The 13328-nt window shown below is 32.0% G+C and overlaps 1 protein-coding gene across 2 annotated transcripts in view; it reads right to left on the minus strand.

Annotated features, from left to right (window-relative positions):
• The window catches only part of Eif4g (eukaryotic translation initiation factor 4 gamma), a 33621-nt gene that overhangs the window by 9315 nt on the left and 10978 nt on the right, over nt 1–13328 (minus strand). The window contains exons 7-15 of one of the 2 annotated variants that reach the window (XM_089170279.1): nt 12721–12744; nt 12325–12518; nt 10276–11692; nt 1507–2441; nt 1292–1396; nt 755–1069; nt 439–664; nt 253–328; nt 12–171 (exon numbers count right to left, since the gene is read on the minus strand). In XM_089170279.1, the coding sequence (XP_089026405.1) occupies nt 12–171; nt 253–328; nt 439–664; nt 755–1069; nt 1292–1396; nt 1507–2441; nt 10276–11692; nt 12325–12518; nt 12721–12744 (3452 nt within the window). Of the gene's footprint in view, nt 1–11; nt 172–252; nt 329–438; nt 665–754; nt 1070–1291; nt 1397–1506; nt 2442–10275; nt 11693–12324; nt 12519–12720; nt 12784–13328 lie in introns of both variants that reach the window. The other variant, XM_089170274.1, reaches the window with a different exon arrangement.

Here is a 13328-nt window from a genome sequence, read left to right on the forward strand (position 1 = left end):
TTATTACTCACTTCCATTTTGCTCTTGGATTCTAAGTCTTTTCCGATTGTTGTTAATAATTTACATAGACATTCCAGACTGTCTTCGTCATTTTGGTCTAATAAGTGAACTATGCAACGATGCATAATGCCCGTTGTTAACATACCTTGTTTATACAGTTCTCCAATAAATCTATAACAAATGAAAAGCAACGTTGTTTGATATTAGCTCCCCTCGAAACGATTTACGTCATTTATTATAAATTTTACTTACCGAATATTTCCTACAGATTTAATTCTTATTCTACGTTCTTCCTCCTCGAGCTGAAGAAGCAAGTCCTTCTTTTTTTTCCTACAAACACATATCAATGTGTAAATATATTATGTATCAAAGAAAAAAAGATTCAATTTTATAAAAAATATATATATATATATATATGTTAAAAAGTTCATCAACTTACGGGATCGGTACATTCATCAATTTCTTTGAGCTTGTTAGTTCTCGTAACTTCATCAAGTGGATTCTTTTCGAATTCCTTTTGACATCGGCTGACTATCAGTTTTCTAAAATTAACAGAACTTTCTGTCGGCTTAGTGCCACTTTTGTCACCGCCAGATGCCTCCATCATAGCTAGTTCTTTACACATTAACGCATACGCAACAGAAAAACTGGGTTCGTCGACAGCCTGAATAATAGAAAGAATAGTTTAATCAAAAGATTTGTCTTATCAATGTTATCATTTATTTGATGTACATTATAATTTCAATGTTGTTACCTTTTCAAAGACCAAGTTGATAACGCCTTGCAACCTCTCTTGCGTATCAATGTTCAAAGCGCGAACTTGATCTACTAAAGTGCTGAATTTTTGAGGAGTAAGTTTGTTTAAGACGCTTCTTACACGTTTGTATAATTGTAACGTCTTAGCTTCTTCTTCGCTTAAATCGAGTTGTTTCAATCTAGCCGGTTTCCAAGCATTTTCTGTCTCTCTTAATTTTACATCTTCTCGAAGAGATAAAGAAAGATGAATCATATTCTTTTGGTTATTTGTTTTAGGTTTCCCTGGTGGAAGACTTTTTCGGTTTGCAGGTGGCTAAAATCAAATTTAACAAAATCTTATTTAAACAAAACACACACATATATAAACATAATACAACAGATTTGTTCATTCAGAATATCAATATATTTTCCGTCACACTCAATCATCGGTCCACTACTTTCATTTTTTCATATAATTCATCATTATAAATAATATTATTATACTAAATTTTACAATAGAAAAATATGTGTATCGCTCTTATTATATTACACTTACCACACCACGTGCAAGTCCCGATGATTTCACAAATACAGGGAACAACGAATCCGGTCTGCTCATGCTTGTATCTTTAAACGATCGGAAATCCATTGGAGGGCGATTCTATACAAGGAAAACATTAAATATAATCTTCGTAATGTAATAATATAAAATTAATGATAAATTATTACACACACACATATATATATATGTATATAAAATTAATTGTTTACCTTATTATCTTTTAAAACAACTTCTAAATCTGGTAAATTGTTAGGTTTAATTTTACTATTAGGATCATCTTGAAGTCGTATCAAGAATTCACGATCATAAACCTTTTTACCATCTTTATTAATAGGACTCCATTGATCGTCTTTGTATGTATACTTTAGTGTTATCGAATTTTTGGATGCATCAACCGTCGTTGGTGATGTCGGAGTGGATTGTTGTGTCGTTTGCTGCTGTGGTTGCTGTTGCTGTTCACTTGATTCGTTTGATTTTTCCACAGTTGGCACAGATGGAACAACTTTTTCTTCGTCAGGTGATGATGATTGTTGTTGTTGTTGTTGTTGTAACGTTGACATTTTAGTGTTCTCTTCATTTTTTTGTGCAACTATCGTTTCTACATCAATGTTATCCTTAACAACAACTATTGCATGATCAACTACATCATTATTAGGAACTGACTTTATTTGGGCATTACTACACGTCGTTATTGGAGATGTTACATTAATTTGTGAATGATCTTCAACGTTTGAAGATACTTCTGTATTACACACCTCCTTGTCATCTTGACTTCTTTCAATATTAGTTGCTTGAGCTAGCTGTTCATTGTTACTTTCTTGTTCAACATCTCTTACCGGGTTTTTGCTAGTTTTACAATATACAGCATTTGATGTCGTTGTCGTCGTTGTTGTTATTGTTGTTGTTGTTTCTTTTTCCGTTGAGGACTCCTTGTTATCCGTGTCCTTATTGTCTTTAGCATTTTCTTCGATATTTGCAAAATCTTTATTTTCTTTCGTTACAAATGTCTCCTTAGCAGATGTTATTTTATTGTCTAATTTATTCATAAAGGCATCCATATCGGTGCCTTCTTTTTCGGCCCCCTTTCTATTCAAATCTCGTGGCTTGAGTTTATTCTTGTTCTTTTGTTTTTGCATCACTTTACCTTAAAAAACAAACAAACAAAAGAAAAATTCAATTAAGTAACATATTTCTTCAGGTAATAATACTGGTATATATTACATAGGGGGAAAAAGGGGAGAAGACGTTTGTTTTATTAAAAAAAAAAAAAAAAAAAAGTATTTATTTTCATTGTTGTTAGAAAAATTGTTAATTATTGCGATAGCAGAAGGATTGAGAAGTGGCCCACAGGCTAACTAAGGTAGAAAAGTGAGTATTCCGGCCAACAGCCAAAGATAATTATAGACACAGAGCAAAGAATACACACTACCTACAACACATACATAGTTTGATTTTCTACACTTGGACTTATCTCTTTCTCTCTCTCTCTCTCTCTCTCTATTTAAACGTATTTTATAATAATGTTTATACCAAATTTGTGACCATTTTTTCCCCCTTACCCAATTCATGTTCTTACAAATATTCTCAATGATTTATTTAAACTATAAATATATGTATATATTGAAATTAATTCTTAACTCAAAATAGTTGAATAATATCACAAGAAATTGATTCACTATTGTTAGATATATGAATTTATTCCCACCACTCCACCGTCTTCAAACCCCCATTACCATTATTAAGACGTTTACGCATGCGTGTACCACCGGTGGCCCACACTGAATTGTCTCTTCGGGCGATGCGCATTCGATTGTCCTACTAGACGCCTATTAGACGCGTAACGTAACATACTAAATATTGCAAGATTATATTTTTAGTTAATTAAGGAAGTTTAGAAAACTGTGACGTCTCTAAGCGCAGCTATGAATTTAAGCGCCGGAAACAAGACAATACTGTTACTTTTTAACACTAGATATACCAGACACCCCAGTCATTTTGAATGAATGTCTATAAATCCATTTATCTATTAAAATTATTATTGTTTAACATTTTGTGTTATTTTTGAAGAGTAAATAAAGAGACTGAAAGCAAAGCTCAAAAAGCATTCTTGTTTATACACCACCAGTCATTTTGACTAGAATAGCGGTAGAAATACTGAAAATGGTGGTATATCATCAAGTGTTAATGAGGTGATTTCAAAGGAGGAAATAGAACATTTTCCATGATGTACCATGATCTCTGGAACCACGTCGATTTCGACTCCTTGACCTGGAGCCGCTGCTAGCACGATTTCTACTACTCATTTTATTTGATTTCTTTTTCAACAATTTCCTTATTATTTCTTACTCTTAACAGAGTCATAAAAACAAAGATTTGTTGTTGTTGTTTCAGTTTGTATCACAGTCTCCAAAAAAAAAAAATAAAAAAAAAATAAAAAAAAAAACTATGTCCTTTTGTTACTAAATTTGTAATTGCACATTCATTGCACACAAAACACATAAATAATATAAAATACGACACATTATTTAGTTGAAGATTTACATTGTTCTAACGATATTAAATCGATGGCACGGAAAAAAAAAAAGAAAAAGAAAAAGTCAAGTTTCACTGATTTGTGTCTTTCTCTTTCTCACTCTCACTTCTTAGAGACTAGAAACATCGAATTTAAAATTTATTTATAAACCAAAGATCCGAGCCAAAAACGGTAGTGTGCAACCACGAGCACACGAATTTCAAGATTTCCTTGATGAACAACAACGATTGTCGTTCAAAGAAAATACAAGTTGTTCTTTCTGATGTTGTTGCTACATTACATTTTCACTAAATGAACAAAATAGAAACTTTGAACAGACAGTCATTAACGAGGAAATATTTTTAATATCTATACCTAATGGTGGTCTCTAAAATGTCTCTTTAACGATTATCATATCAGATATCATAAATACACACACATACATACATTTATCTATATATATGGAAATTAAAAAAAATATATTCTTAGTTGTATATGATAATCGTTGAAAAAGGAAAAAAAAAAAAAAAAAAAGAACCTAAGAAGAATCCGTTGGCAGAAAGTTAGTAGGAAACTAAAGAACACTTTGGAAAACACTTGGAAGGTATCCCCCGAACGGCTTTCACGTATCTATTTTAACCTGTGAACTGGCGCACACAACACACCAACAGACTTCGCGACATAGGATTTCTTAAATTAGTTCTGTTCGTTCGCCGGTCGTGCAACTGAGCAAGCGCACTAAGGGACCATTTTACACATGTAATTTAACCTACGCGTGCGTACCGATTTTGAAGGATACTTGTCGTCATGTGATTCATATGTATAATGATGAACATGATGACAAGTATCCTCCCTCATCATCGTCATAATTATTTATGAAACAGGGAGGATTATGAACTTATTCTTCTTCTTTTTTTCTTTTACATTATCTTCATTGTATATTTCCTACATGTATTATTTTCCAGAAAAGAACAAAAGACATCTGTGGTTTCCAAAAAATAGAAAATTAAAGATCATAGCAAATAAATCCTATATAGAGATTAATAATTTCGAGCTAATAATACAAAACACGTAAAATACGAATCACGGTTCCTGGTAGCAAACACCCAACCACTACTCCACCACCACCACCACCACCAGCAGCAGCAGCAGCAGCACGAGATGCCAGTTAATTCGATGCATGAAAGTAAGTTGAGTAAGATTTTATAAAAGCAGGTCGAGGTAGCTATCTCAAAAGAGCATTTGCAATGAATGTAACACGCACATATATGTGTATATAATATATATATATTTATGTGTAGTTGAATTTTTTTTCTTTCTTTCTTTCTTACTTTTTTTTATCTATACCACCTCCTATCTTATCTTTCCACCAGGTTGGACAGAAGGAACGAAAACGATTTGGCCTGATATTTCAAACATTTCAAATTCAACATATGGTTTAAGCAAAATCGAATATTTAAACGCAATTTTCAATTTTTTGAATAATTATTTTGTTTCTATCATGAATCATCAATGTAAATTCAATTGTAAGAAGATTTTATTATTTATCAAATATAATTATAATATTATATTTGATAAATAATTGTGTATTAAATGTAAATAATAATTATATCAAATTAACAGTAGAAACAATCAATTACTTTCCTGCAATTTACTGTCTCTATATACATTCATTAAAAATTTACATACTTATCAACAAGTATTCAATTTTATTTCTAAATTATACTCATTTTCAAAACCTGTATTCTCAAATGAAACCATATATTGTATATAAAGATATTCATCAATTCTCTAACCAACGTTATAAAAGTGTTCAAGGGTTATCTACAATTATTATTCCTCGCAATTATAATCTTACATTAAAAAATTCTATATACGTCACAAGAAACGTTTATAATACAATAACAAAAATCTTTTTGCCATGAATATATTTTTTATATTAATGAATAAAATAAGAAAATGTGATTATTGTGCGTATGGAGGACTGGAGAAGGAGAAAGAGGTGGATCATTCTTAGATATCACTGGAATAATAACAATATATCTTTAATAAACCATATATATATATTAAGTAAGGTTAAAGATAAATTTTCAAGGTTACCGCCCAAAGAGACAAAGTATATTTTTTGCACAGGCGCGACCGACGACGACGACGACGACGACGACGACGCATGCTCTTGTGAAACTGCTTTTAAAACATAGGTCCTATAACCGTAGTAAGAAAGAGAGAGAAAGAAAGAAGAAACATATATATATATATACAACAGAGGAGACACAGCACGCGTGTGTGTGTGTGTGTATGCGTGGACTCCGATATACGTTCCTCGGCCATGACCCCATGGCGTTCTCTAAAGACCGTTCACGGCGCATGCGGTTTTCTTATACGAGAAAGACGACGACGACGACGAAGACGAAGACGAAGACGAAGACGAAGACGAAGACGAAGACGAAGACGTGGTGCTAAGAGAGAAGGAAGAAACATAACCCGTCTCACAAAGTTCAATTTTGAAACAACCGAAAAAACACTATGATGAAGAACTTTATTTGGCATTTTTTACTTTTTTTATTCTTTTTTTCTTTTTTCCTTCTTTAAAGAGAAAAAGAAAATGAAAACAAGAAAATTCTACGTTCTTTCGAAACGTAGGAATGAACATAAAAAAGATTATTAAAAGACACGCGTATTAACACTAGATATACCACCATTTTCAATATCCCTATTTCTACCACACTAGTCAAAATGACTGGTGTATACAAAAAAATACTTTATAAGACTTCCATTCTTTATTCACTTTTAAAAAATAACGAAAAATGTTTAACAATAATAATGTTAATAGATAAATGGATTTATAGACATTTTTAAATTATTTACAGAACTCAAATGTTGCATAAAGTAGAAATTTTGAATTAAAATGGACCGACCAATCAAAATGACTGGTCTGGTATATCTAGTGTTAATATTAATATTATAATAAAATAATATAATTTGTTACTAATCGAAACGATAATTTATATTCATATTTCGGAGCTTTTGTATATAACTAATTCGAATTTAGAAATCGAACGAGACCATTTTGTTTTATACCATGTGTTCCTTGAATTCCTTTCTAGTATTATCTTACGAACAATTTTGAAATATTTGAAAAGTATAACGATTATTTTTTTTTATCGCATATGTTTTCGTCAAACTATCGATGAAAGTATAATATTTAATCGTCGAAAACCTTCGATGCTTGCTTTTGCGTGAAAGGGAAAATTACAGTGAGAACAAAATGTCGGACCCACGTTGTCGGGACCACCGATAATTTTTCGTTAAAATTTGATCGTACTGAAAATATATATATATATATTTTATTTAAAAGGAAAAGCGAACCTAGTAATCGAATAAATTATATATATATATATAATGTATATGTATATATATGTACATACATCTCAATACAGACGGAATACTGGTTCTGTCGTAGTTGATGATGTCGTCACATCCGCTTTGCAGCACACAGTATTAAAAAAAAAAAAAAAAAAAAAAAGTACGAATATAATCCAACACGTGCTATGTACAATACAACTTCTTTTTCACTCTTCAAGGATTTAATAGGATTGAGAAAATATGTTGAGATTCTTGTTACGGATATAAATAAAAGGAATAGAAAGAAAAAATATTAAATAAAATAATAAAAAAGTATAAAAGAGAAAAATACGAGAAACGTGTAAATGGCGCGCTCGTTGGTGACACATAGAAAAAATTAAAAAATATATATTTACATATATACAATCATTGAAATTTCTTCTAAGACATTATTTAAAACAAAGTTTCGAATTTAAATAAAATATAATAATACAAAAAAACAATCTATTAAATAAGCGTAACACAAACGTGAATGAACATATTGAAAGAGGAAAATGTAAAACACGAGAAATTTGATATCAATTAAAAGAACTTGGCAAATATTTATGGATTGATAAAATTAAAAATAAACGTTTATATTATAATCGAACAAATAAATGGACGGAAAAGTGAAAAATGATAAAGAAGGAAAATATGGGGAGAAGGAAAAAGGAATAGGAAATAGGAAAATAAATGAAATGTACCCGCCGGCTGATACAGCACGTGCCGGCTACTGAAAGAACTCGACGCCTGTTCGTTCTCTCCAAGTAAACGCTTGTGTCTCCCCCCAGCGATAGAATTTAACATTATTCCTCTATGTCTCGGTTATCCTCGAGAAATTTCGTGCGTTCTCGAGGAAACCCGTGATTCGTCACTGACCAGTTTTACAGTGACCAATCATCTGTCTGGATCTTTCTCATATCTCTTTGTGTCAGATTGTACTAACAGATTTTAAATTATAACAGTTGTATCCTTTGACAAGAACGCGTGCGCGGGAACACATGTGCCTTTATTATATTAATTAATAAGAACAATAATTTATTTTGTAAGAATATTTTCAATTAAAAAGAAGAAATAAAATGAAAACTATCGATATATATAACCATCGAACACATCAAACCATGTATTTTTACTAATAAGGTATTTTTTGTTTCTATATTCATTTTCTATTGTTATAATCTATCACGTATTAACGGTTTTCTTCTTTTCTTTGTCCTTTTGACAAAGAAAAGAAAAAAAATTAAACGTAATATTAATTTAAAATTAAATCAATTTAAACGAATACACTATCTAACGTATAAGTCCAGTTTATAAGTATATATTTAGGAATATAATGTCTAAGTTAGAAACATAAAAGATTGTAAAAACTCACCCTTCTTTTTATTCCCCATTTTGGTTAATGTAGAACGAACACTAATAATAGAATCGAAACTTATACTAGTTCCTTTTATAAAAGGAAATCAAGTTTTTATATAACAAATTTTTGTTTAATCTTGAAAAATGCACTATTTTAACGACACATTTAAAAACGAAGTTAACAAATAATACAATAAATTACAAGTAAAGCATCTTCAGATGGTTAATAAATCAACCATACGGTGGTTTTTAGCAACGTTGAAAAGTAGTAGTAGTAGTAGTAGTAGTAGTCATGTGTACACTTTCGCCATGTTATATTTATACCACGCGGCGACGACGCGACGAACAACGAGGAACGAGAAACGAAACATAATTCTTTTAAATAAGAATAATAATTCACTAAGTCACGACGGACATTTTTTTTTCTTCTTAAGCGTTATAAGCGCGCAATATTGAATGCTTAACCACCATTTATAAAAGAACAAATCTTAACTACTTTATTATATCTTTTTTTTCTTCTTCCGATCAAAGTATTTCTATACAATATTTGTATATATATTTTACAATAATCAGAAAAAAGCTAAATCCTTTTATAAAAACACTAAATAACAAAAAGTTGAATCAAATTATAAAGAGGAACACTAAACAACAAAGAGAGTAGTAACCATCCACCCCTCTTCCGTTTGAAGAATCGAACACGCGGTCAGCATATAATAAGGGAAAAATTGAAGAAGAACATGCGTGCGTGCATAGATTTGTAGGTTAAGCTCGTGAAAATTTGTTCGTTTCTTCCTCGTACACGTTTTTAAGTTCATAAAGTAGTATCACCACAAACGAAAAACCATATATACACCACACCCGCCGCTTTTTGAAGATTTATCCGTAATATAAATGAACACGCGCTACTACTTGTCGATTATCCTTTCCTTTCCCTCTTTATAACTATCTAACTAATATATATATCCTAAATAATTTCGTTTTTTTTTTAATGTTCAATTCTATTTCTCAAAGTACTGTCTCTTCTCTCCGAGTTCTATTCCACTTTCACTCTTCAACCACCCAAAGGCAAATCGACAATGATGAAAAGAAGAACCATCGAGAACTACCACAACGCGACTACAACGCCAACGACGGACAAAACATGCACATACATTCAAAAGTTGAACTACCCTGCCGATAGATGGCGAATAAGTCGACACGCTTGAGAACAGCCACAAAATCTTGTTGGTATATTAAAGCCAGTTTTCATTGAAACGTTCGAATATGGAGGAAAGAGATGAGTGAGAGAGAGAGAGAGAGAGAGAAAAAGAAAGAAAGAAAGGAGAGAAAACAAAATGGAACATACTATAATATATCGAATGAAATACGAATTCGTGAATAATATTCAGAAAAATTATTCGAAAAAATATTATATATATATAGTCAGTCGATTATAAATTGAAATAACAATATAACCTTTACTTTTGTTAATATACATATATATGCTGTTATGTTTATATAAACGAATGTAAAATTCGTGTATATATTTTTTGTATACTATAAATAGATCTCTACCCTCCTCTCTCTCGCTCTAGTTTCTACGAATGATTAATTTTTCATTTGAAATAGATTCTATTATTATAATGTATTGTTCGATTATCGAAAAGACAAAAAAAAGGAAGGAGGGAGGGAGGGAGGGAAGGAAGGAATGACGACAAATGATTAAGTAAAGAAAAAAAACACTCACCTTCTGTCGCCTTAGACGGAACTTCATTTCTGGCAATGGGTGGTGGTAATGATATTGCCTCTTGTTCCGATTTTTCTCCATTGGCATCACCGTTCGTTTTTTGATGGTGGTGGTGGTGGTGGTGGTGGTGGTGATGGTCCGGTTGATTATGTGCCGGAGCTGGAGTAGTAGTCACGTTTCTCGAATTAATGCTCTTTTCTCTTTTTTTCTCTCTGAGCTCTTTAGCATTGGCTAATGGCTCAGAGTTGGCATTATTCGCATTATTGTGTGACTGCGATGATTTCCTCCTTGGTGGCGAGTTTGATTTGTTCGGAGGAGAATTGGTCTTCGGCGCAGTCGTCTGGCTGTTGTTCGTGAAGGGTTGTTCCCTTATATGTGTGGGATTTACAGCAGCAGCATTAGAGGAAGGTTTGCTGCTAACCTCTGGGATATTACCAACAACATTTGACACAGCGTGTTGTTGTTGCTGTGTTTGATGTACTGATTGTTGTTGGTAATTATGCTGCGACTGTTGGTGATGGTGCTGCTGTTGATGATGGTGGTGTGGCTGCTGTTGTTGTGGCTGCTGTTGTTGTGGCTGGTGATGTTGGGGCGCCGATGACGGTGGTGGTGGTGGTGGTGGTTGCACATTGACCGATGGAGGGCTCGTAGTTCTCTTTACTTCCTGGTCTAGGAGCGTAGTAGTACTAGCCAATGTGGTAGTAGTAGTAGTTGTTGTCGTCATAGGCTGTGCAGGAGGAATATTATTATCATTGACAACGGCTACAATTTCCTCATTGCTATTTGTAGTCTTTTTCTCTCCTCTAGGATGAAACTCTTTTGCGAAGAATTGTAATGGTTTAGATTCAACGGCTGTAGTAGTTTTGATCGCGCAAGAGGAAGGAGAAGGAGAGGATGACGATGATAATAATACAGGAGCAGTCGAGGAAATGGTGGCCGCCAATGGTGTAGTAGTCATAGCAGTAGTAGAGGATGTGAGCGAGGTCGTAGCCGATGGTGACACAATACATGATGGTGCCGCCGCCGCCGCCGTCCCCGATGGAGTTGGGATTAATTTATTTTGACTGCATGGCGTCTCTAAAGATTGATTACATAATGCATGCACCTTGCTCATGTTTTGTGATTGTGTAGCCAAACTATTGTTGTTGTTGTTGTTGTTGCTGCTGCTGCTGTTTGCAGAATGACTACTGCTGCTGTTATTATTGTTGTTGTTGTTGTTGTTGTTGTTGCTGTTGCTGTTTAAACCGTTTGTCGTGGTTTTAATGTTCGACAAACTTTGTGTGGTTATTTGCGGCACGAAAGTTGTTTCCGGCGTAGTAACTACTACCGGTACAGGTGAACCTGAATCTGAACTTTCAGTTGCGGCTTTAGCAACGCGTGCCGCAAAATCGGCCACCACCTCAGCTCCGCTACTATTCTGTAACAATCACCAAATCTGCGTGACAGACGGCTGAGACGTAGTACACAGCGTTGAATTGTATGCAATAGACAACCAAAAACTCTTCTCAAACTCAAATCATATATATATACACATTAGGGTGGTGTATACACCACATATAAAAACATAAATCACTGACGAAAGAAAAACACAAATAAACGTTTCAATATATTGTTTTACGTCTTCTACCTTTTTTTTCGTTTCTTTATTTTAGCCATGTTTATTATATATGCATGATCAATTTCAATAAAAACATAGAGAGAATTTGTTTTAATATTAATTATAATAAACTTTAATTTGATGTGCAAATTTTATTCGTAATCAATCATTAATGATTACATCAAAGATTTGATATCATTGAAAATTAATTATATATATATATATATATATTTGTTTTTTTATGTATGCAATTTATTATGCAAATTCTAATATAAAAACTTGATAAAAATCAAAAAATATCATGGCTAGGGTATGGACGTAAATACAAAACAAGTAATTGGCTAAAAAATCATTATTCTTTATTTAAGATTTGGTGTTATATAACTTATACATAGAATTCATTTGTCCTTTTAGCCGATTACTTATGATAAATGATTGAAATATGAACGCACCTGTAGTTGAGGAGTTTCACGACTATTAGACTCATGTTCGACAGATGTGTCATCGTCGTATATTTCATGACTAATGTTTTTCCCTGTACTAGGATTAACAATGTCTGTTATTGCCCTTTCACCTCTGGGCTTTTTGGACCTAATCGAACTGTTAGTTCCTGTTGTAGATCCACCATTGTAACCCGAGTACAGATCTGTAAAAAAAAAGAATAAAAATCAATATTAATTTATCGTTTTTATAAACTTAATGTATATATGTATATATATATAAAATTTAATAATATATATATATATTTTTTTTATTATTTCAATGTACATTTATTGATATTTTTTATACTGACTGATATAGTAGAAAGACCTTAGTTTCTAGAAAATAGATATGAATGTTATGCTTACTATAATCTTTGTAATATCCAGGAACTAGAGAAGAGCCATATACAACGTCATAATTATTATAGCCTTAAAAAATGTATATAATTTTGTTAAAAAAAAAATGATTATTTTTAAAAAAGGATATAATTAAATTTTACTAATTTCTTTTTTTCTTTTAATAATTAATCAAAGTATTAAGTTAGTTATGTCAAATATCATGCAGCGTATGAATTAGTAATTCTTTCTGGCTGACGTCGGCCAGGATAATCTTAGAAAGACACCTTAATACGACGATTCGTTGTCCAAACTTTTGTTTTTTTGTCAATACATATTCAATTATTGTATATAATTATTATATGTTGTTTTTACATAGTGTGCAAACCAAATTAATTCAAAGTAACAGATTTACTCATGATAAAAAGTATGAAATATTAATTGCATTGTTCTTTTCAACAATTATGTAATATTTAACCATTAGATAATTTGTATAATTTAATTGACAAAAACCGAGAGAAGAATTCAATGTCTCGGATTTCCATTAGATTCTAAGAGACTGATTAAATTTCCAAATGTATTTATAATCATGTTACTTATGAATTATTCATATTATAATCTACTGCATAGGTGTATTC

This window comes from Polistes dominula, unplaced genomic scaffold (genome assembly GCF_049000335.1).
Source record: "Polistes dominula isolate Pdom_NZ unplaced genomic scaffold, Pdom_raw_medaka contig_29, whole genome shotgun sequence".
Classification (NCBI taxonomy): Eukaryota; Metazoa; Arthropoda; class Insecta; order Hymenoptera; family Vespidae; genus Polistes; species Polistes dominula.